At 37.0% G+C, this 22903-nt stretch overlaps 1 protein-coding gene across 3 annotated transcripts; it reads left to right on the top strand.

The window, feature by feature from the left end:
* Positions 1 to 9235: 9235 nt before the first annotated feature.
* On the top strand, positions 9236 to 21024 carry LOC147558781 (villin-2-like). Of its 3 annotated transcripts, none has more exons than XM_086660513.1 (23): positions 9236 to 9665; positions 10463 to 10571; positions 10886 to 10985; positions 11821 to 11889; positions 11977 to 12213; positions 12312 to 12489; positions 12977 to 13109; positions 14034 to 14193; positions 14266 to 14416; positions 14518 to 14618; positions 14715 to 14873; positions 15088 to 15156; positions 15230 to 15298; positions 15433 to 15570; positions 16436 to 16564; positions 17692 to 17839; positions 17984 to 17994; positions 18091 to 18231; positions 18309 to 18434; positions 18704 to 18766; positions 19351 to 19612; positions 19982 to 20217; positions 20431 to 21024. In XM_086660513.1, the coding sequence occupies exons 2-23, from the start codon at positions 10516 to 10518 to the stop codon at positions 20542 to 20544; spliced, it is 2850 nt and encodes a 949-aa protein (XP_086516639.1). In that variant the 5' UTR covers positions 9236 to 9665; positions 10463 to 10515; the 3' UTR covers positions 20545 to 21024. The 3 variants fall into 3 exon arrangements, with proteins under 3 accessions (XP_086516639.1, XP_086516638.1, XP_086516640.1); XM_086660512.1 differs by having other exon boundaries at positions 9317 to 9665; positions 10456 to 10571; XM_086660514.1 differs by having other exon boundaries at positions 9592 to 9665; positions 10460 to 10571.
* The last annotated feature ends 1879 nt before the right edge of the window (positions 21025 to 22903 follow it).

The following is a 22903-nucleotide window of genomic DNA, read 5'->3' as shown; positions in this document are numbered from 1 at the left end:
TTTCCGAAATTGACCCGGGTTTTCTCGAGCCCAAAACGGAGTTTTTCTAAAAGATGATTTTAATCATAAAACATAAAACCGAAAGCACCATTAGTTGAATTCTTCGAATTTAGACTTAAGGTCCGCAATGTGACATGTGATGTCAACAAAAGTATCTCCCAAGATAATCATGCATATATAATTCTTAGCCTTGATATATTATATGATTGCATGTGATGTGAATGCGGGAAACTAGTATGGCCATAGATTTATTTCCTTATTCTTGTTTTAAGCACGGATGGGTGCATGCTTTGTAATTAATTTTAATTTCAAGTTTATACGATCTGCGAATCGTTAGAGTCTTGTAATTAGAGTTTAGGGTCTATGAGTCCATTGAAGAAACTCGAGGATGAAATCCAAAGGCGAGTGGGAGAAATCAATGGAGGTTCAAAGATGGCGATCCAAGACGAACCAAAAGGCGAAACAAGAAGAAAACCAAGGGAGATTAGATCTTCTAGGTTAGGGGCCATACTAGGATCCATGTCTGCTTGATTTACTTTCTCGCGCGCATTTACTTACTTATTTACGCTTTATGTCGTGGATGTTAGTTAGGCTAAATAGTTCACTATAACAAACGCCAGACTAGCGTAAAAGTCCCCAAAAGTAATCTTGAGTAATCGCCAATCCAGATTAAGACACTCGTTGCGCCCTTGTTCGAGGAAGGTGGGTCGGCCTTCACAGAGTACCTCCTCTACCTTGGGACAATGCGGGTAGGCCTATAGAAGAGGCCTACACGTCTAAATGGTTCTACTCAACGAGATCAGCAAGAGAGTCTTGGATACTCGAGGCAAAAGGATAGATTAGTCATTCATTAATGAAATCTATCAACCAAGAGTCATAAGGTATGATCAGTGAAGTAGTTCACTCACCCGGAACGACGGAGTCAAAGGGTAGGGCCTTCGTCCGCTTTACTTCGAAGAACTGGGGTCTTGGAATCACTTATTCAATCGGGGACGTTTTTTATTGAATAATGTGGGAAAACTAATGTTTTTCAAAAACGATAACGAGTTTTAAAACTTTGCCATTTCTTTTATGTAGTTTTAAAGATGACAAAAGATATTTTCAACTTCCGCTCACTTCTCGACAAGGAGAAGCTGAATGAGCACAACTTCCTTGACTGGGAAAGGAACCTAGGAATAGTTCTCAGGATGGAAGGAAAGCAACATGTACTAGAAACTCCAATTCCTTTATTGGATGATAATTCGACTAAAGAAGAGATAGATGAAGAAAGGAGTGTGCGGAAAAAGGCAGAGCCCGTAACTTGCTTAATGCTAGCAACCATGGAACCGACTCTGCAAGAGCAGTTCATAGACATGGATGCTTACTCCATGATGCGACAACTTCGGGAAATGTTCCAGAAACAGTCGAGATTGGAGAGGTTTGAAACCTCTAAAGCAATTATGGACATGCGCCTTGAAAAGGGAAAACGAGTTGGGCCTCATGTTCGCCAAATGATCAGGCTCATAGGCAAGCTGGCTAAACTAGGTTTCCCTTATAGCCAACAAACGGCTACCGACACTATCCTTCACTCCCTCCATAGTGGTTTTAATCAGTTTAAGATGAACTACAACATGAATGGATGGGATAAAACGTTGGAGGAACTTCATTCTATGCTTCTAACAGCCGAAAAGGACGTCGCTATAGTGGAGACTAAGAAGGACGTTCTTATGGTACAAAAGGACAAAGGGTTTAAGAAAGGTGGAAAACAGAAGAAGAAAACCGCGTCAAAAGGTAAAAGCAAACGAATTGCCAAACCTAAAGACAAAGGTCCTCCTCCTGACACCAAATGTTTCTACTGTGATGGCAAGGGCCACTGGAAAAGAAACTGCCCTAAGTTTTTGGAGGACAAAAAGAATGGAACAGTAGCTTCCAATTTAGGTATAAACAGTTAACTTATCAAATACTGTAAAATTCCCAAATCATGGTATGTAATACCTAAAATTGCCCTTTCATTGTGAATGTACAGGCGCAGCTGGGAACTGAGTATTTGGCTAAGGAAGACAAGATCCAAGAGGGAGCAGAAGCCTCGACTGCTAAGGATGCTAAAAGGGATCGAAGTCTACTTTAGGCACTATTCTAGATTAATCGTTTTTCTAGTTTTTTTTAACATCATCTCTGTACTAAGTATTATGGAGAATCAATAAAGAATTTTATTTCTAAATTGAGATGTTAATAAGTGCTAAGTTTAACAAACTATACCAAAAGATTCTAAACTTGGTCAAAAACCTATAAGATAGGTTCATCCCAATCGAAAGGGATGAGGACAACAAGTCCACTATAACCAAAACATGAATCAAACTGACAAGAAAGAAAGCCTTGAGTCAAAAACAGAGATTGGTCTTCAAACGTACTTCTAACCTATCCATATTTGGAGTGTCCAAAAGGATTAAGATGAAGAACACGAATCAAACTCTATCCTCCAAAATCCATTTAGTCTAGACATAGCTTCTCACAAAACTACCAAAATTCCGTCTAACAGCTAAGCTTGTAAAAGCATTACAAAACTAGCTAATATCTGACGCAATTTCTTTTAAAAGAAACTTGGGCTTCTTCCATAACTAATCAAGAGAACAAAGTGTTTGTTGCTCATGATAGTATTCTTCTAATAATTAGCACACCTAGTAGTCTGGGAGAAGACACTAATTATTAAAAGAATAAGTGGGAGAAAAGTACAAGTCGATTTAATTCGATCATGAGAAAAATCATGGAGGGTCATGAATAACAATCATGAAACTTGTACAAGTCGATTAAATTCGACCAAGAGCAACAAACTGCGGCTCCTCGGAAAAGGAAAGGTTAAAGACATGATCTAATAAACCCACCGCATAAAAGCGAATGTCATTCGCCGGAGAACTCTCAACACAAGTGAAAGTGTCTCTAAAGGAATATTTCAAAGTAGTTGAGAAAATTCCAAATTGTTGTTCAAAAGCCCTAAAAGGTCAAATCTCAAAGACACAGAAAATAAAGGTTATTTCTGAAGAGATAAAAGACCTGCGCAGAAACGGAAACTGACTCTAGATTTTGGCTAGAAGCCAAAATCATCGTGGAATCCATATCTCGTCAAGACATGAAGCTTGATAATTTAAGTCAACAAAAGACCTAAATTGGTTTTCCAAAATAGAAAACTGAGAAGGATGGAAACATTCGTGTTTCCCGAAACGAGACAAGAAGAATAAAGATTCTTCCAATCAAGTTATGTCCACAAACATGCTTCAGAAATCTATCGACGGATTAAAAGCACGCAAGAGTTAGAATCTTCGATTCAAAAGGCAATCAGAGAAATTTGATTCCTGGAGAATGAAGAAAATCTTGAATCACGAGTTTCAAAAAGGTAAGTGGGAGTAAACAAACCTTCCGGGTCCGTATGCAGAGTACATACAAAAGATTGAGTACGACATAAGGTGTTGTATAACAGTAACGAACTGACTCAATAAAGGACCACACACAAAAGGATAAAATGCCATTTTGGGCATCTGAAGATCTATAAGCATAGATCAAAAGGATGATAGGATTAGAGAGACTCAGTACGCTGAGATGCTTGAGATCCGAAACAGAAAATCTAAGACTCGGAAAGTCTAAAAGAATTTCGACCCAAAAACTCATGACAGAGGGCGTTGCAAAACTCGGAGTCTAAAAGACACCGATGAGCTAGCACGCATGAGAGAGACATTTATGTTCGAAAACATAAAGTCAATCATGTTGGACATGATTAGCATTTAAACATCCGAATTCGGATTGGAAAACCGAAACACTACTTAGTACATCCTAGAAGGCTAAAGGATGAAGTAGTACAAAGTTGAACATGTCATCGTAGCAAACTTCCAGACATGGAAGGAAAGTAGGCTAAAAGTGTTTTAAGCCAGGAACTGTTGCAAATACTACACAAAGAATTAAAGGCCTTAACCCTAGTAAAGATTACTAGATATTATCAAGGTTGAAGATAGTAATCTTCAAATTAATTGATAATAAGCAAAGTTTAAAACCGACTACCACGGTGGTCAAACTAAACTGTCACCTTAGACATAGTATGAGATTCATACACAGTCTAAGGCATGAGGTATAATTTTAAACCTCGACAAGTAAAACTGAGTGGGTAAAAGGAGTTTTACGGAAGAGGCTCAGATTTACAACTCTCGTTATCAGAAATAATAAGAATTATTTCACCAGTCGTCTAAACTTGGTTTAGTGTTTAAACGACAGTCCATCGATAATAAAACGTTCCGAATAGGTTTGTCAGATACGTGATCTGATGAATGAAACCCTATTAAGTGAACTTGGAATAATTATTATCAAAAATCCCTGGTCCAGGTCATTGCATGGACAACAATGACTCACGAAGACTAGCACGGGAGTCGATGGGATAGCGCAGTTTCATGGGCTATATGAATAGTATATTCTATTCGACTACGTGGGTGTGTAAAAGGTTTATACACTGGATAACCCTCAAATGAGAAGTACATCACTCGTGATGAACGTCAATACTTCTCATAAAGACAATTGGAGAGATTCCTCAAAACATGAGTGCTCCACTCATCTTATGTAAGGAATGCCCGACTTTGGTTCCGTTAAACGCCGCGCCGTAAAAGGAGGTTATAAAGACGGATACTGGGAAGGACAGGATAGACATGAAGTTAAGTGGGAGCGCAAGAATGGATTGTGTCACCCTAATCACATTAGGTACAAAGTGTCTCAAGGCCACTTGATGAGTAGCAAATGAAAATGCGTGGCCGCGCTCAAACGGATTAAAGTTAATCGTTTGTCTTTTACAGTTGTACTCGGATATCAAGAAAGTCTGAATGACGTGACGTATCAGATGGGATACTAAATTGACACGGGAATCGAGGCATTGCATTTGTTCTAAGTCCAAATGGGAGTCTGAAGGAGTTGAAGGAGATGTCCTTCGACCAAGGTGACAATGCGAACAATTTGTCGGATAGGACAATTGATGTGGAAGATCATCAAGTCCGATTGATTTAGGGATCGTAGAGTTGTAGCTAGAGACCAACTACGATCGTCGAATTACGAAGTAATTCGCGGCTAACTTCGATCGGATCCTACAACGGGTTACACATAAGAGTGACAAATTGATCTAGGATATGACTAGTGGGAGTGAGATATAATCATGGGAGTGTCCCATAAACATATCTCAAAGGCCTAAAAAGGAATTAGGCAAAGATAGTACAAAAAGGCCAAAAACAGGGTTTTTGGGCCTAGACCGGTTCGGGTACTTCTAGGACTCGGATTGGGCTGAATTTTGGAGGGTTAGTTGCTGATATAATAAACATTATATCTGCCAATTTTCGTGGTGTTTGGGCACCTCCTCCTTAGGGAATTGAGAAAATACCAATAGTTGCTATTTTCGACTATTTCCCTAAATCTTATTCTAAAGGGTGTTTTAGGAAACCTAAAAGGAGGTGGATTCTTATTAGGGTTCTATATAAACACTCTTAGGGCAGAGAATAAGGTGTGGAATTTCTCTCTAAGCTTTCTTACTCTACCACATCAAGTAGAGAAGAGAAAGTGAGCTAATTCCCAAGCTATCTTCTAGTCAAGCAAGAAGAAGGTCTTCTTATTATCCAACCACCATTGGTGTGCTAGCTATACAACAAGGTGGGAGATCAAATTGATTGCTCGTGTCCCAAGTAGAGGAGCTACAATTGAAGCTCTTGGTCTTCTTCAATCAATTCAACTAGTTCGAGGGAAAAGCGATTAAGGTAATCTACTATCTCCATTAGATTAATTACTAGTTTTGCATGTGATCCTGGGAATACTAGTGTAGACATTATATGTCATATTTCCGCTATAAACACTAGTAGAAGGGTGTAAATCCCTACAAGTAACACATGATATGATCAAATTTAAAATGTTGCCGGAGAATCCCTAGGCAGTAAGGACCCATTTGAGGAAGTCCCAATTAACTCTATCATAGGCTTTCGCCGTGTCTATTTTAAGAGCAAAAGCTCCATTTTGGCCTTTAGAGTTATGCATGGAATGGAGTAATTCTTGAGTGATTATAATATTATCCATGATTTGTCTATTCGGGACAAAAGCATTCTGAGTCCACATAATTGAATCCTCGAGGCAAGGACGAATTCTATTTGCAATCAATTTCGTGATGAATTTATAGATTGAGTTGCAAAGTGAAATCAGTCTATAGTCAGAGGCCAACCTCGGGTTTCTACACTTGGGGATTAAGGCTAATGTCGGGATATTGAGAGAAGGATCGATTGAACCTGTTTGGAAAGCCGACTGGATATAGGACGTAATTTCATCTCCAATGATGTCCCAATGTTTCTAAAAGATAAAACACGGTAGTTCGTCTGGCCTATCGATCCCATTTCCATCACTACGTCTTTAATTTCTTCAGTGGATGGAACCCTTGAGAGGTGGTCCAGATCATTTTCCGATATTACTTTATAAGCATTTAAAATCTCAATCGCAGGTGACCTAATAGGTTCCTCCTGAAATAAATTCTGAAAATACCCAATTAATTATGTAGTAATGTCTTCCAATTTTGACAAAATTTGGCCTGTTGCTGGAGTATCTTGGTGAATCTGGTTTTTTTTGTTTCCTAATAGACGCAGCCAGGTGAAAAAAAGCCTTTGTATTTCTATCACCATTTTTAACCCAATTAGACCGAGCCCTCTGTTCGGCCTTTGTTCGTTGTATTTCTTCCAAAAAAATGATTTGCTTCTGAATGTTACTTTTAAGAGAAAGAGTTTCTGCTGTAGGGTTTAGGGCCTGAATATCGACCAATCTTTTTCGAAGACTTGATAGTCTGTTTTTAATGAGGCCGAAAGCCCTCTTACTCCAGAATTGAATCTAGTTTTTAATAGCTTGCAATTTTTCCAGTATATCACCCGTACTTCTTTCCTATTCTGTTTTAAATATAGACTCATAATCCGCGTGTTTAGTCAAAAAATGTTCATATTTGGAAATAGTGTGAAGTATTTGGCCTTGGACTTTGAATTTAAGTAAGATAGGAGCATGATCGATGTTATATCTCGGAAGATGAAACACCCCTGATTCTGGAAATTCTAATAACCAATTTGCGTCGTATAAAACTCTGTTTAGACGTTCTTTTGTTAAGTGATGGATGGCTTTGCTGTTTGTCCATGTGAACCCCGGTCCATTGAAACCCAAATCCATAAGATTAGCATCTCGGATAAAATTCTGAAATTGCGACATAAAAGGAATGTTAGAAGATCCTCCACTCTTTTCTGATCTAGCAGAGATCGCATTAAGGTCTCCAATGCAACAGTAAGGATTAACAATATTACGAATATTATTTAAAATCGAAGACCAAAACGGGTGTCTGTCTTGAACCCTCGGGGGACCGTATATACAAAATATTTCCCAAGAATTAGGATTATTAGGACTAATAATGGTAATATGAATAAGATTACTTGAGTGGGAATTTATTGTATCATCCAGATCAGAAGATCAGTGTAACAGTAAACCCCCACTACGACCCACAAACGGAACGTAATGATAATAAGAAAGGTTATATTTATTACATAAAGACAATGGACTATAATTAATTAATTTAGTTTTAGAGAGAAAAGCCAACGAAGGTCGGATTGCTCCTAGGAACTGAGACAAGTTATCTTTTGTCGGGGTGTTCCCTAATCCCAGACAACTCCACGCAAAAACATTCATGGCGCCTTCGGCATTTGGGTTGGCCTGACCCTTTCTTCAAGTTTTCCTTGTGATCGGTGGCAAGTAGTCTTTTTGAATTGCTTTCTCACTCGAACATCCACCAATGGCATGCCCTCGTCTATGTATCCACTGGAGCTAGCAATGTTTTCTTTCTCCATTTGTGTTTCATGAGATTTCTTGTAGAGATCGTTGGAGTACATAGCAGTAATTCCTTTATCAGTCTGAATTTTGCTTCGTTTTGCCTGACAAAGATTAGAGATAAGATTTCCATAATTAGTACGTATGTGAGGATTTTTAGCACAAACCTTTTCCACAAGATTTTCATTATCACTTTCAATATTAAAATCATTAAATTTAGGAATTAAATCTTGACCAAAAGATCCTAATTCTTTTAAGGGGTTTCTAGTGGAAAAAGGAACCTTAAACGTCTCAGGATATTTGGGAGACATTTCTTTGAGGATCCTATATATCGAGTAGATTCTGTTAGATTCTGTTTTAAAAGGTCACTAAAAGACAAAATTTCATGTTATGCCATATGTAGCCGCAATATATACAGAATCTAGGAAGTTTTTCAACTCTAATTTCAATGGAGACTAATTTGGTGTTTGAGAGTTTAAGATTAACTCTAGATTTTAAGGCATGATTAATACAAAGGTTGACCCGAACACGGCAAAAAAGACTCCATTTGGTAGCATCTTTCGGTGTAGTAGGGATATAAGTTCCTAAAGAGCCCACTAGCCGATTGACTATGGTACTGTTTAAATTACTAGGGGGTATGCCATGAAGTTGGACCCAAAACCAGACATAATCAAAAGAGTGATCAGTGGGAGATACTGCTGGTTCGCATGGTTGAAGAACGATTAGTTCTTCTTGAATAATCCATGGTGAACTTTCCAAAGCGATGTCCAATTCGGTAGCCGTCTGAAATTTGATAAGAAACAGGTTGTCTTTCACTTCCGATATAGTAAATTTGTTTGGACCATGTATGATTCTTGAAAGACGGTACATAGCATGTCCTATATCAACCTTTTTGGGGCTTTGAAACCAAATAACTCCTTGTTTTATGACTTCTATTTCTCCAGAATCAACATCCCCTCCATCCACCGTGAGTGGGGTATGATCTTCAGTAGTTAATGCTTCAAATTGTTGCAAAAATTGTTTGTCTGTGGTGTCCATGATAGAATGATGAAACAAAGTACAGGAAAGAAATATAAACGCAAGAAAGGAGACTGAATCTCGACTATTAAAGCCCCTAGAGAGCGACGAATGAGAGGATTTAAGACTTTGACAAAGTCCAAATCGAGCAAAAAGCTATTTTATCGGCGGAGAACCGCCAGATACCGACTCAAAATCAAAAAGAAAACGAGAAAATCGGTTTTATAACTGCCGAAATGGAAGGAGAACATAACTAACTGAAAATTGAAAATATTCCGCGCGAGAGCTTCTCTCTCCTTCGATATTTTAAGTGAGAAATTTTGTTTTATCCTTTTAGTGTTTGCCTAAATGGTAAAACGTAGATCCATAATCAAAAGGTTTTGTGTCACTAGAAAGAATGAAAGAATGGATAAATCCAAAATTCCAAAAGTCTAAAAAGAAAAAAAGGGTGGGCGGCCATAGCCCATAAGTAATCTTCCGATCTATTTGTTTTTTTTGTAGAGGTAGCGGGTGGCCGGTTCGACCGTCATTTCTTGTCCGAAGATATTTCTGTTTTTTTGTACCCAAATTCTCATAAATCATCTTTCCAATCACAAGAGAATAAACTCGATTTTTGTAGAGAGAGAAAGTAGAGAGAGAAAGAGAAAAAGCATATTTTTCTCTCTCACTTTGTACACTTTTGCCAGCTCTAACAGGCTTTCCCTTCTCCATCTTCCTCATTAAGATCTCTCTCTCTCTCTATCACTCACTTTCATCAACTTCTCTTCCTCACACCTAATACTAACAAATTAGAACAGGAAGATTGTAATCAGGTAATTTTGATTACTTTATTCTTCAATTGTACTTGATTTTCTATCTTTATCTCTTCTGCAATTTTCATTTTTTTTTGTTGTTGTGATAATTAATCATTTTGGCTTAATTTGATGCTTGATCTTTGCTTCTAATTGATCAATTCCCTTACTGGAATTCTATTATGTGTTTACGTTACTCTTTTTTTAACATATTAATTGTTATCTTTGAATTTGATTGACTGTTATACTTTGTAAAACCCTGAAAATCAACTAAAACCTCTCTTGTTCCGGATAATTAGGATAAGCCCTAGCTTTTCTTTTACATAGATAGCTTCAACGAACTGTAAGCTTATTTTCTCTCCTTCGTTAGATCCTGATCTCTCTCTCTCTCTCTCTCTCTCTAAAAGATTTCGATCTCTTCTTATCCCTGTAAGAGTTTTTCTTTATGTTTTTAGTGAAATCAGAAGTGATATTGCTTATGTAATTTGGGAACATGATATGATATTATTTTGGTATTAGATAGATAGATTGAACATTTCTGTATTTAACAAGGGGGCGGGTTGATATATTTTGCTTAAAGTATTTAGACTGTTAGGGTTCGGGATTGAGGACTAATTGTGTTAATTAGAATTTTAAGAGAGCTTGATGGTTAATTTGTTTCCTGCTGTTGCTTAAAGTCTTTAGATTATTGGCGCGCTTACTTGATTATTGTTTTTATTGGTGTCACATGATTTAATGTTATCAAATTTATGCTCTTTCTATTTGTCTAACATTTCTTTTCTTATTATTGTTGATCTTTTATTGATATAAGACAACAGGTCCAGATTCAAATTTTTATATTGTAAGGAATTGATTAGAAGGTTGCCACAGAATGGCTAGCTCTACGAAATCTCTCGATCCTGCCTTTCAGGGAGCGGGTCAGAAACTGTATCCTTTCCAAGAAAGATAATAGTATATATGTGGGGGTTATGTTTCCTTCTGCTGAGCATTTCTTTTGCGTTCTTATAAATGAAGTTATGGTGGTCTCTTGTTGCGTTTCTTTTTCTTTCTTTGATTGGAATCTTTTTCAAGGAAAAAATGATAAAGATTTGAGTTCCTTTTCTTTCTGACTTAACGATATATATTGTGGTATACTTCTTTATGAATACACTGCAGGAGTTTCCGTATGTTTTTGTGGTTTGATTTTAATTTTGTTGAGCTGGTAATCTGTTAGTTGCCTGTTTGTGCTTAACTTTTTATAGAGGGACTGAAATATGGAGGATCGAGAACTTTGAGCCAGTTCCATTGCCGAAGTCTGAACATGGTAAATTTTACACAGGGGATTCATACATTGTGTTGCAGGTACTTGAATATTTAGTTTCGCATTCAAGTTTCTCTACCGGGTTTCGTTATTCTTATTTTTCTTTCTCAGGGAATCATTATCTTGTCATTTTGGTATATTGACTGAGTATTGGTAATCATAATTATAATGCTGTCATGGCATATGCATCTTTTTTTTTTTTTTACTCCAATAGATATATTAGGTGAGACATCTTTCCTCTTGTTTCACTAAGCTGAATACGCACTTCAGGCATTTGTACGTCTTACTGGATAATACACTACACCCTAGATGAGAATGTTAAGGCACGAGCATGGATGTGCAGCGCCTGAAGCCTGCCATTTGAGATTGTCAGTTATTTAATGTCGTAGGCTGATGCAATAGCCAAATTGAAAACAATGGATTTAAAAAATTATAGAAAGTTGAGAATTGATAAGGGCATCGAAAATTTCTAGAAGTCTAGATAGGGTGCCATGTGGTGGGACTTGCAATACTTGCTTAGTGGAGCTCGATACAATAGTTACCTTTTGCATAGAATCTTATTCAATACACTGATAATAGGTAGTATGCCTCTAAGGGTTGCAAATGAACCTCCATATTATTTGATGCCTTGGGATCATAATCGTGATTGTGTCAATTGCTCTCAGCTGTCACTTATGGGACTGATGTTATCGACTATCACACATAATTTAAGTTGATTACAGCACTCTTTTGTTTGAGTTCCAATTTTATAGCTCACTATCATATGTTTTTCATTAAAGGTTTAGTTGTCCCCTGCAGTTTCTTTATGAGCTCGTTATAGAGATTTTCTATGTAATATAAGTTTTCTTATTACTGTAAAACACATATCATCTGCAGACTTCTACCAGCAGGGGAGGTGCTTATCTATTTGATATTCATTATTGGATGGGAAAAGAAACCAGTCAGGTGTGCTTCTCCTACCATCTTATGCCCAACAAAGTTAGTCCCTGCACTCATATTTGCCCTTTCTTGATTTGTGACATCTGATTCCAGGATGAAGCTGGAACAGCAGCAATCAAGACAATTGAGCTTGATGCAGTCCTTGGAGGGCGTGCAGTGCAGCACAGAGAGCTTCAAGGCCATGAGTCTGACAAGTTCTTGTCATACTTTAGGCCATGCATTATTCCGTTGGAGGGCGGTGTTGCTTCAGGATTCAAGAAACCTGAAGAAGAAAAGTTTGAAACACGACTTTATGTTTGCAAAGGAAAAAGAGTGGTCAGACTGAAGCAGGTAAGAGATCTTTAGCTTCGCAAATTTATATAAAATGTTTTACAATTGAAAGTGGCGTGTGCCAACTATTGTATGAATGTGTATCTGTAATTATGCAGGTTCCCTTCGCTCGCTCTTCATTGAATCACGATGATGTGTTTATCCTAGATACGGAGAATAAGATTTATCAGTTTAATGGTGCAAACTCCAATATTCAAGAAAGAGGGAAAGCTTTAGAAGTAATTCAGCATTTCAAGGAGAAGTACCACGGTGGAATGTGTGCAGTTGCAATTATTGGTAAATTTTCCTTTTAAATTTTTGGAGTTGCTGCTGTTTTTGTGGCTCCATCTCCATATGTATCTTACTTCATCATTACGAGCAAAGGCTTCATTTTTTTCGTAAGACGTGAGCCTGTGCATTCAAGCATGTTTCTCCAGGTGGGTCGACATAGAATAGATCTGGGGGATTTTCATAAAGTTGCTCTTTCTTGTTGTTCCTCTAACTCAAGGAGACTGGAGTTTAACTCCCTTTTCATCATTTCATATACTGGAGTTCTGTTCAGAAGCATATTTGAAAAACTTCTGTGTAGCTGAAAAGTTTAGCAACCTTAGACAACGAAAACTGTATCTTTTAATTGCATTCACTTTTGCACCCACTTCATGGCAAACCAGAAAAAACCTAAAAGAATATGTATCTTAGAAGGCTTATTTTTGCTGTCTATTTTTGTATTTTATTTTGCTACTGTTGTTTCATATGTAAAAACAAGATGTTAATCCTTGTCTAGATGATGGCAAGCTACAAACTGAGTCAGACTCGGGTGAATTCTGGGTCACATTTGGAGGTTTTGCACCGATTGGTAAAAAGGTTGCAAGTGATGACGATGTCACTCTGGAGAGAACTCCTGGAAAACTTTTTAGGTATGTTTTAAGATTTAGTTACTTTGTTCGTGGATAGTGTAAAATGGCCTTTCACCTGGAAGTTTGTTCAGTTATGTCATTATTATTGGATCAAGTTCTTTGAAATTTTAAGGAGTTAGATCACTTTTCTGTTAAGCAGTAATGTCATAACGAGTCCAGTACTTCTGATGAACCACTAAAAGGATGGTTTTTTCTACACCTAACGTGTTATCAGAACGATGTATATGTCTTCTTTCACATTTGTATTGATAGCGAGTGAAGTATTTGACATCTAAATATATCAGTGTTGGCCATATAATTATAAGTATACATTGACAGATGAAGTCACTCAATGTTTAGGTCTGACTTACATGCTATGTGGCTGCATTGTCTTGTTAGGTAGAGAGTTAGCTAATATATTCTTTGTCTGTAATAGTTGTAACTAAGATACTCATTTTGTTACGAAGAAATTTCTTGCTAGGTCAATAATGAAAAGAACAACTTTGAAAACTTACCGGAAGGACTCGGCTCGATTGCCTTCTTGATGTAAAAAGAGTGTTGTATTGTGAATATTAGATTCAGGATTCAATGCATGCTGAGCCGTTTGTTTAAAAGTTTTCAACCAATGACTTGACAGAGTTAGTGGGTGTAGAATGACGAGCATGTTTCTTTGTTGATATCATTCTCATAAGATGTAGCACAGATGTGTATAGGGCTGTCGAACATTTTAACGCAACCGTGTTATAATTAAACTCAAAATAACCATGTTATTATTTCCTGATCCCTATATGCATAATAGAAAACAAATGGTTCTTTACTGTATGGTCTTGGACCTAACTTTTGACTTAGAGTTCGCTTGGGGAGTTCATAGCAAAATCTTTTTATTAAGTGAATTTTATAATTTGTTCAACACTACGGGCTAACTTGCATAAATGGTTTCTGTAGCATTAATGAAGGTCAAGTGGCACTGGTAGAAGATGCATTATCTAAAGGCATGTTGGAGAACAACAAATGCTATTTACTGGATTGTGGTGCTGAGGTGTTTGTTTGGTTTGGTCGGATTACACAAGTGGACGATAGAAAAGCTGCAAGCAAGGTTGCTGAGGTGAGCGTTGCTGTCATATGCATATCACGTGGTGAGGGATTCAGACTCTTATCGCTGTATTTTTTATGTTAGGAATTTATTGCTGGCCAAAACAGACCAGGATCAACTCGCATAACTCGAGTTATTCAAGGGTATGAGACACATGCATTCAAGTCCAATTTCGAGTCATGGCCTACAGGCACAGTAACTTCTGGTACAGAGGATGGAAGAGGAAAAGTAGCAGGTATTAATCGCTTCTCTCAGTCAATAAGTTGTCAATAAATCAAAATTTTGAGGAGAAGTGCTTTGAAGTTTTAACACCGAGACATTTTGGGCTTCTTTTAGCTTTGCTGAAGCAGCAGGGAGTTGGTGCCAAAGGAGCTACAAAACAGGGTCCTACAAACGAAGAAGTTCCGCCTTTGCTTGAAAGTGGGGGGAAAATTGAGGTTCCTACCCATTGTTATGTCCACATGTTTTTCTTTCAAGGAAGCTTTTGAATAATTTTGAAAGTTGTATGCATATTTTTTTACTCCATTTTTCAGGTATGGCGCATTAATGGAAGTGCCAAGACTCCAGTTCCTAAGGAGGAGATTGGTAGATTCTACAGCGGGGATTGCTACATTGTTCTTTATACATACCATGCAGGTGATAAGAAAGAGGACTACTTCCTGTCATGTTGGATAGGGAAGGATAGTGTTCAGGTAACATATAACTTAAACTTACAGGATACTAAGAAGAATCATGTTGAGAGGCATACCCATTAAGCTTTTATTTTTTGTTAACTAGAGTTGTCACTTGTCATTGCTCAATAATTGGTTGACTGTAGCAGATTCTGTGTATGAATAGTTGGGACAAATTAGTTATTATAAGTTGCTTCAAAATAACAAATAAATCGGTTTTGTCACATTAATTCAGGACGACCAAATGATGGCTGCTCGATTGGCCACTACAATGTCCAATTCATTTAAAGGAAGACCAGTTCAGGTATATGTCAATTCACATTTTAAGAGTCTGGAATGCCTTCTTTAGCACTGGGGTTTATGAGGGTCTCTTACAGGGTCGCATCTTTCAAGGAAAAGAACCACCACAGTTCATTGCATTGTTTCAGCCAATGGTTGTCCTTAAGGTACATACTACACATAACGAGAAAAACTGACCTTTTCTTTGTTAAATGTTAACGAGTATTACTGGTTAGCCTCTTAAGTATTCAAACTGAGAGATTTTGTATTTTTTGGATTGTACTTATATCATTATATGTAGGGTGGGATAAGCTCAGGTTATAGAAAGTTTATAGAAAACAAAGGTGTAAATGATGAAAGCTATACTGCTGATGGTGTTGCACTCATTCGGATTTCTGGAACATCTATTCATAACAATAAAACTGTGCAAGTTGATGCGGTATGAACGTTGATACTGTTTTTATGGCATTATTGGTTGCTTTTGCATGAATTATATAAATATAATTTATACGTGCAAGACATAATCTAAATAGTTCTGATGTGGTCTAGGCACATGTTTCAGTTGTCCATCTATTAACATAAAATCATCACCGTATTCTTACAGAACCAATTATTTGGTAGTCTATTTTGGTAGTCGTAGAAATTTTTAGTGACGTTTCAGTAAGGTGTACTCTTAACCATCGATATGCTTAGGAGGAAAGTGCTGTTTTGTTCTAAATTCACTAGTTTCAAATATGGTAGGGAAACTTATAGAAACTTGTCTAATTATATTTATGTTTAAAGTTCTATTATCTCCTAAATGAACGAAGGATGTGAAACCTCTACATGTTAACCTTTCATATATCATAAAGGGGGGTCATTCTGTTTATAGTTGTATTCAATCCGTGTAGGGAAGGATAGGAAAAGCTGATATTATGTTCAATCACGATTAACCACAATACAATGTGGTGAATGTCACGATGAATGTCTTGCGCCTCCTGACACATGCATACACATCACTTGCTAAATCGCAAAACATAATTTTCCGGTTATGTCTTCTGTGTGTTATGTAGAAACGTTCAGTCTTCAAGGTAAAATCTTAGCAAACAATAAAGCACTTAGACCGAAAACAGTGATGTAGGCTCCATTCTGCAGACTGTTATGATACCTATGACCGTTGCAAACTGCAACTTTCTTATAAAATGACTTATCTGCCAATCAAAACTTTGTGTATGTATTTTCTTCTGGATTATCACTCATTGAAACAAAGTCATTCTGACCCTGGTTCCTTAACTTATTTAATAGTTACTGTTACATTCGTCCAGGTGGCTACATCCTTGAGCTCTGATGACTGTTTTCTATTACAATCTGGGTCTTTGATGTTCACGTGGCATGGAAATCAGAGTACCTTCGAGCAGCAGCAATTAGCTGCAAAAGTTGCAGAGTTCCTGAAGGTATGCCCTTTATATCTTTGTGTTTGTGATTGTGATTTTTCTTCTTTTATCTTGTATTGCACTTCGTCATACAACTCAGGTCTTATTGCTGGTGAAGCTTTGCTACGTTTTACCATTTTTAAATACTTTCTTCCAGGGTATTAGGATCCAAATTTAAATGCTAAGTGTTCAGAAATTGTATTTCACTTAGCTAAATTTGCTTCGCAACAGTATCTCATGAAATTCACTATGTTTTTTTGGACTACTATTGGAACGCTAAGCCAACTCAAGGTTACCAGATACTCTCCTCCACCCTACGTACCGCGTACCCGATTCACCGTACCCGAATTTCGTACCCTTTTTGGGTGGGTTCGCGATCCAGTATCCCACAATTAGTGTACCGCAATTTTTAGTCTTAATTAACCTAAAATCTTTGTAGAAAACTATAAATTCCACTGATTGGATAGTTAAACCACAAGAACTTTTTTAATTGGCTTGTTAGATTGCAAGTTTGATGGAGAAAAAATGTCTAAGAGTAGGTGTATCTATTATAAATGCATCATAGAGAGTATTTATTGTCTATGAAAAATAGTCCAAAACGTACTGAACTCGAAAATGGCGTACCGGAGAAGTATACCCCTAGCGTACCCGATACTCACATGGTAGCGTTCCGCGTACCGGTACCCGTACCACGTACCGGAGCGATCCGCGTACCAGGTAACCTTGAGCCAACTTTTGAAGAGTAATTAATAGTTTGTGTTGATAATCATCCAAATCAGGAGCTTAATCCTTAAAACTATAGAAAATATTAAACGTACTGAAGTTTGTCATGACTCGTGATGTCTTCTGGAGTTGTCATCTGCTCGTACATTTTGACGTCATAGACAAATTGCTTCGTTTTTTTAGAAATGCAGCTACTCAATTTTCAATGCTTTACTAGGTGTCTACTTTATTCCCATTTTTTTTTTCTGATAATAAGCTGTGAAGAAAGGAAAGCAAGTCTCATAAAGAGATACTTCACATCTAAAAGGGTGTGGGCTGTGGCTATAAGATTTAGGATCTTTGAAATACCACACAGTAAATTTTGATAAGTTTAGCTAGTTTGTCATGTTTAATTAATCATAAATTCAATATTTTGGGATAATCAGCCAGGTGCTGCTTTAAAACATACAAAGGAGGGAACTGAAAGCTCAGCATTCTGGTCTGCATTAGGAGGGAAGCAAAGTTACACAAGCAAAAATGAATCACAAGAGATTGTCAGAGATCCTCATCTATACACATTTTCATTCAATAAAGGTTGGTAGTCTTCTCATGACAAATCTACAAGCAGTTTGGATGTCTATATTTTGTTAAGTCGATATATTGGATCCGCTGGAAGAAACTGATTATTTTTTACACTGCAATGCTTTTCTTCCTTCCATGGTGATTCGATCTTCACAGAAAAGTTTGAGGTGCGCCTTGCATTTTGTATTGAAGTATAACTTTCATATGCTTATAATTTAGGTGCTTTTGGACTTGATCCTTAATGCATTTTCTGCCTCAAGCAGGTATCCGAAGTTTACAACTTTTCTCAAGATGATCTGTTGACTGAGGATATCTTGATACTAGACACACATGCTGAGGTTTTCGTTTGGGTTGGTCAGTCTGCCGACTCCAAAGAAAAGCAAAAGGCATTTGAGATTGGGCAGGTATTATTGCTTTGCAGTAAGATTTGCTAGTCACATCACTGCTGTTATGTACCTCATGTAGAATCTAAATGTTTCAGATGTATATAGAGCTGGCAGTATCTCTGGACGGGTTGTCTCCTGATGTAACAGTATACAAGGTCACAGAAGGGAATGAGCCATGCTTCTTCACAACATACTTCTCATGGGATTCGTCGAAAGCAACTGTAGGTTTAAGATGTGCAAAATTCTCTATTTGTTAATCTCAAGCCTTTTCTCATCAGTGGTCTCTACATCTTTGCCCGAACTAACTGAAAAAGAAAGTCGGCTCATGCATTAAAAGGCAAAGCTAAAGGAAAATAGAGGATAGAAACCCCAAGATCTACTTCAGAATTGTTGTGTTATTGGGGTTTTCACCAACTGTTGTCACCATCGCATTTCACTAACATTTCATTGTTTGTATTCTCTTTAAAAATCCTTTCCCATGAAACTGCAGGTTCACGGAAATTCATTTGAAAAGAAACTGGCTTGGCTCTTTGGATCATCACATGCCTCACGGGTAAATCCTTCTTCTATGACATTATTCAACTGCCAGAACATAACATGATATAAAAATATAGCTGCATCACATGGTTATTCATTATTTGATAGACGTGTTGGACACTCTTATATTCGATGTGTCTTCTGTTGCTGTAATATGAGATTTTGTATGTACATGTTGTGTGTAGTATTATACAGCTCTAGGTTTAGCAATGGTCCATACTTTGTAAGTAAATATGCATGATCTAATAAATAAGGTAAGGAGAAAGTTAATGTGTAAAGTCATATCCTGGTTTTTGCCATTTCTGAACTCACCTTATCTATGTTACTGAACTCGCCAATATTAGTTTTTGGGGCATTAGAGGAATCATAAGATTACATACGGGATGATGAATCGACTATGAAGATTTAGACTGGTTATGTAGGTTGTGTTTATTTTTCTAAAATTCTGAATAATCTGAATCTAATGGTTCAACAAACGAATTATATGACATTTCTTCTTTTATTTTTTGACCATAAAATATCACGTGAACCCAATAAGAATGGATTTTAAGAAATTTGAGGGCTTGCTTATTTTGATTTACTGTTACTTGGTCACTGCAGAGCCAGACCAAATCTAATGGTTCAAGAAATGGCGGACAAACTCAAAGAGCTTCAGCTTTAGCTGCCTTGTCTTCTGCATTTAATCCCTCATCTGGGTCCAAATCTGCTCCAGCTACGAAGCCATCCTCTTCGAGCCGAGGATCACAAAGAGCAGCCGCTATTGCGGCTCTCTCAACAGTTCTTACTGCTGAACAGAAGAAGCAGTCTGATGCCTCACCATCCAAAACAAGTAGAAGTCCTACCACCGAACCAAGCAATTCTGGTAAGGCAGACATAAAAATCTGATTCTTCACGTATTGAAAAAAGATACTACAGTCAGTTATTTGTTAGAAGTTTTAGACGAGTCTGTAAAATAGTATCTGTATGATTTCCTTGTCACCAACCAAAAAGGAAAACTATCTATGAAGTGGATGTTCGATCTCTTAAAGTTCATTTTTTTTCAATTGAAAGATGTGATCTCTTAAAGTTCTTGGCTGACATTCGATAGAGAGTTCAAACCAGCCAAGAATTTGCCACTCTAGTTCAATTCAGTTTTTTCACACATGTTCGCGTAGAATCAGAACTTACTCTATTTTGTATACTAAATACACTTTTTAAATTTACAAAGTCTTGTATCTTTATGTATTTGCAGATGGACCGAAGAGTGAGAATACTGTTTCTAAAGTAGATTGGCAAGAAGTAAAAGAAACAGACGCAGTAGAAGTAGGTTCAATGTCGGAAAGCAATGGAGAAGACTCAGAAGTAAATGTGGTGAAGCAAGAGTCGCAGGCAGATGAAAATGGCAGCGGAAGTGGTCCATTCAGTTATGATCAATTAAGGACTAGATCAGCCAACCCAGCTAGAGGAATTGACTTCAAACGGAGAGAGGTACGTGTGTTTCGTCCCAGATACTTGGAAATGTGCTAAAAATGCTTAATTTTCACAATTACGTCATAATAATTTTCTGTTATCTTTACGTCAACATTTCTTTTTCGCTTTTTTGTTTTAACACTTGCTTTTATCAAGCTAATGCACTAGATGGTAGCCTATGATAAGTTTAATCGGTTTCTTCCTTTTCCTTTTCTGTTCTTAATTTTGCAGGCTTATTTGTCTGATGAGGAGTTCCAGACGGTACTTGGGATGACGAAAGAGGCATTCTATAAACAACCGAGATGGAAGCAGGACATGCAGAAAAAGAAAGTCGAACTATTCTGAGTGCCGGAAATGTTTAGATCGAGAAATTAGTAATTTATTGGTTGATTGACTGATTTACATGTTCAGTACTTCTACCCGTTTGTTTTCATTCGTCCTCTTGGTGACTTTATCTTGATCGAGAAAAAATGTGTGCAACTTTAGAGAACAATATGACATCGGGTTGCTATATCTAGGTGTTTGATGAGGAAAGATAGTTGCTGCTGCCTTACCCTGGATGAACTTTTATCTGGTTGTTTGCTCTATAGACATGTGGGATTTCGGCGTTGTATTTTCAGGATGGCAGCAACAAAAAGAGTGTTTGCATGTAATATTCTTTTATTTATAGGCAGTGATGTCGTTTAGTTCGATCTTGTCAGTGAGAAAGAAGTAATGGTTGGTTTTGTTGGTTGGTTGATTGATATGTTTGTATGTTAACTTGGATATTGTTGAATCCTTGACTATTTATAAGGATTTATGGTATAAAAGGTTGTTTATAGACAATACAAGTTCGGTTGTTGTTTGAAAATGTGGCATAAGTATCAAATTTGGGGCATTTTCATATATGGCCTCAAGAAAACATGTATGCACTCGGGCTGAGACAAGTTAACCTAGGGAAAAGGAGTCAACTACCCAAGAAAGGCCAGTATTTTGTATGGCTGAAATTTTGTAGCTAGAAAACTAAAAAAAAATTTATTAGCTAGACATTTTTCTGTAGAGGAATAACTTGCTCCTGTGATTTTCATAGCCAACTTTGAACTGGGCTTACTCCAAGGAGATCTGATTTGGTTTGCACTCAAGAGGGGTTTCCAATTTCACATAGGTTGTACTACATTCTTCTTCCCTATTGTTTGTTTATCCTTCTCTACGAGGGTTTATCACTTTATCTATTTTGACCAATGACATTTTGCCCATGTTTTTTTTTTGAATAATTTGATTGAATTAGAACCGAGGGGAAAAGGAGATACAAGAACCCCAAGGGGCAAAAAAGAGAACAAAAACAGCTAGAAATTACATAGACAACATAAAAGCCTCCCAATTTTAGACTAAGTCGACAAAAGATCTGCTCCAATGGAAGATGAGACATTTAGAAGAGAAAATGATATGTTCTGCTGTTCTAATTTTGTCTAGAAGGACTATTTCGTTTCTCGCCTTTCACGTTGCCCAGATAATAGCTTTCGGAATAAGATTGATAAGTTGCTTCTTTCCTTTAGTGTTCGACCAAGCCATAATCTGATCCGAAATAAGAGATGGAGCAGTCCACACAACATTTTGTCCATGTTATACTTTAAGAATTGTGATATCCATAACCAACTGTTTGTGTTCATCTCATTTCCCTTGGGAAGATATTACCATTAAAATTCTTTTGGTTTCTAGCTTGCCATATTTTAAAATACTTGATTCTCTTACTTCGCCGTCTTTTTTGTGTTATTTGATGGTCTATTTAAGGACACTGGAGTTCATAGGAGACATTTTCTTTGAAGAGAGTTTTCTCTATGGAGTTCTATCCTTTTGTTACAGAAACAAAAACGGAAGCATGCAAAATTCAATTGATTTTCCGGGAATCTTCGAATTTTACTTACGTAAAGGAGATTGCATTTGGTTTTCTCCTAGGGGTTTCCGATTTTTCATAAATTTCGCAGAATTTTTCCTCTATTTTTTCATGTAAGTTACTTCCTTACTTTTGTCTATGAGACTGTTAGTTATGCAAATATATAAAGGGTGAGTACATTGAATACATTTTCAGGAACTTGCACTTGTGGTGTTCTTTGAGGACTGGGTTGTTTTGTTTTCTGATTGAGCTTCTCTCTTTTAGTTTGTTTTTCTTTCTTCACCAGGTGGTCTTCTTCAATTGAAAGATATAATTTATTTCGTTTCTCCTTTCCAGGGATCTCGATGGTTAGGCTTACTCTGCTGTAGTTCATTGGTTTTCGATGGTTAGGCTTCAATTGAAAACTGCAGTCAACTAGCTTTGAGTATATCCATATAATGTTTGGCCTACATGGGTGAAATGGGATCACATGACTCTTTCTTAGTTATTCCCCATTTCATAATTCATATAAGAAAACATAGAATTTTGTTCACTAACATCTGTTTCATGATCGGGTAACATGTGCATTTACATAACAAATAAACATTGAATTATATGAAAGCATCGATCGAAAAGAATTTACTGTAAAAGTTTGCGGGAAATCTATATACTTCTATTGCAGTTAAATCCAACTTATTTGTGTTTGGAAAAATATGATAGATTTTTTAGAGTTTTGAAGATGTTGGTAGAGTTACCAAAATTTATGCAAAAATAAAAGAAATGCTGCAAGAAAATTTATGCAAAAAACTTAACAACGCATATTATATTGTTAGGATCAATAAAATGCTAAAA

The sequence above is a fragment of the Eschscholzia californica genome, unplaced genomic scaffold (genome assembly GCF_041429995.1).
Source record: "Eschscholzia californica isolate CP2 unplaced genomic scaffold, dmEscCali1.0.p SCAF_2, whole genome shotgun sequence".
Lineage (NCBI taxonomy): Eukaryota > Viridiplantae > Streptophyta > Magnoliopsida > Ranunculales > Papaveraceae > Eschscholzia > Eschscholzia californica.
Note: the sequence above shows the minus strand (reverse complement) of the source record. Positions and strands in the feature narration are given on the sequence as shown.

What these genes read in the sequence shown, in the direction of transcription:
- LOC147558781 (XM_086660513.1), top strand. Translation starts at nt 10,516, where the DNA reads ATGGCTAGCTCTACGAAATCTCTCGATCCTGCCTTTCAGGGAGCGGGT. An exon ending in AAACTGTGCAAGTTGATGCG is followed by an intron (nt 15,571 to 16,435) that starts GTATGAACGTTG and finishes ACATTCGTCCAG; the next exon opens with GTGGCTACATCCTTGAGCTC. An exon ending in TTGACTTCAAACGGAGAGAG is followed by an intron (nt 20,218 to 20,430) that starts GTACGTGTGTTT and finishes TTAATTTTGCAG; the next exon opens with GCTTATTTGTCTGATGAGGA.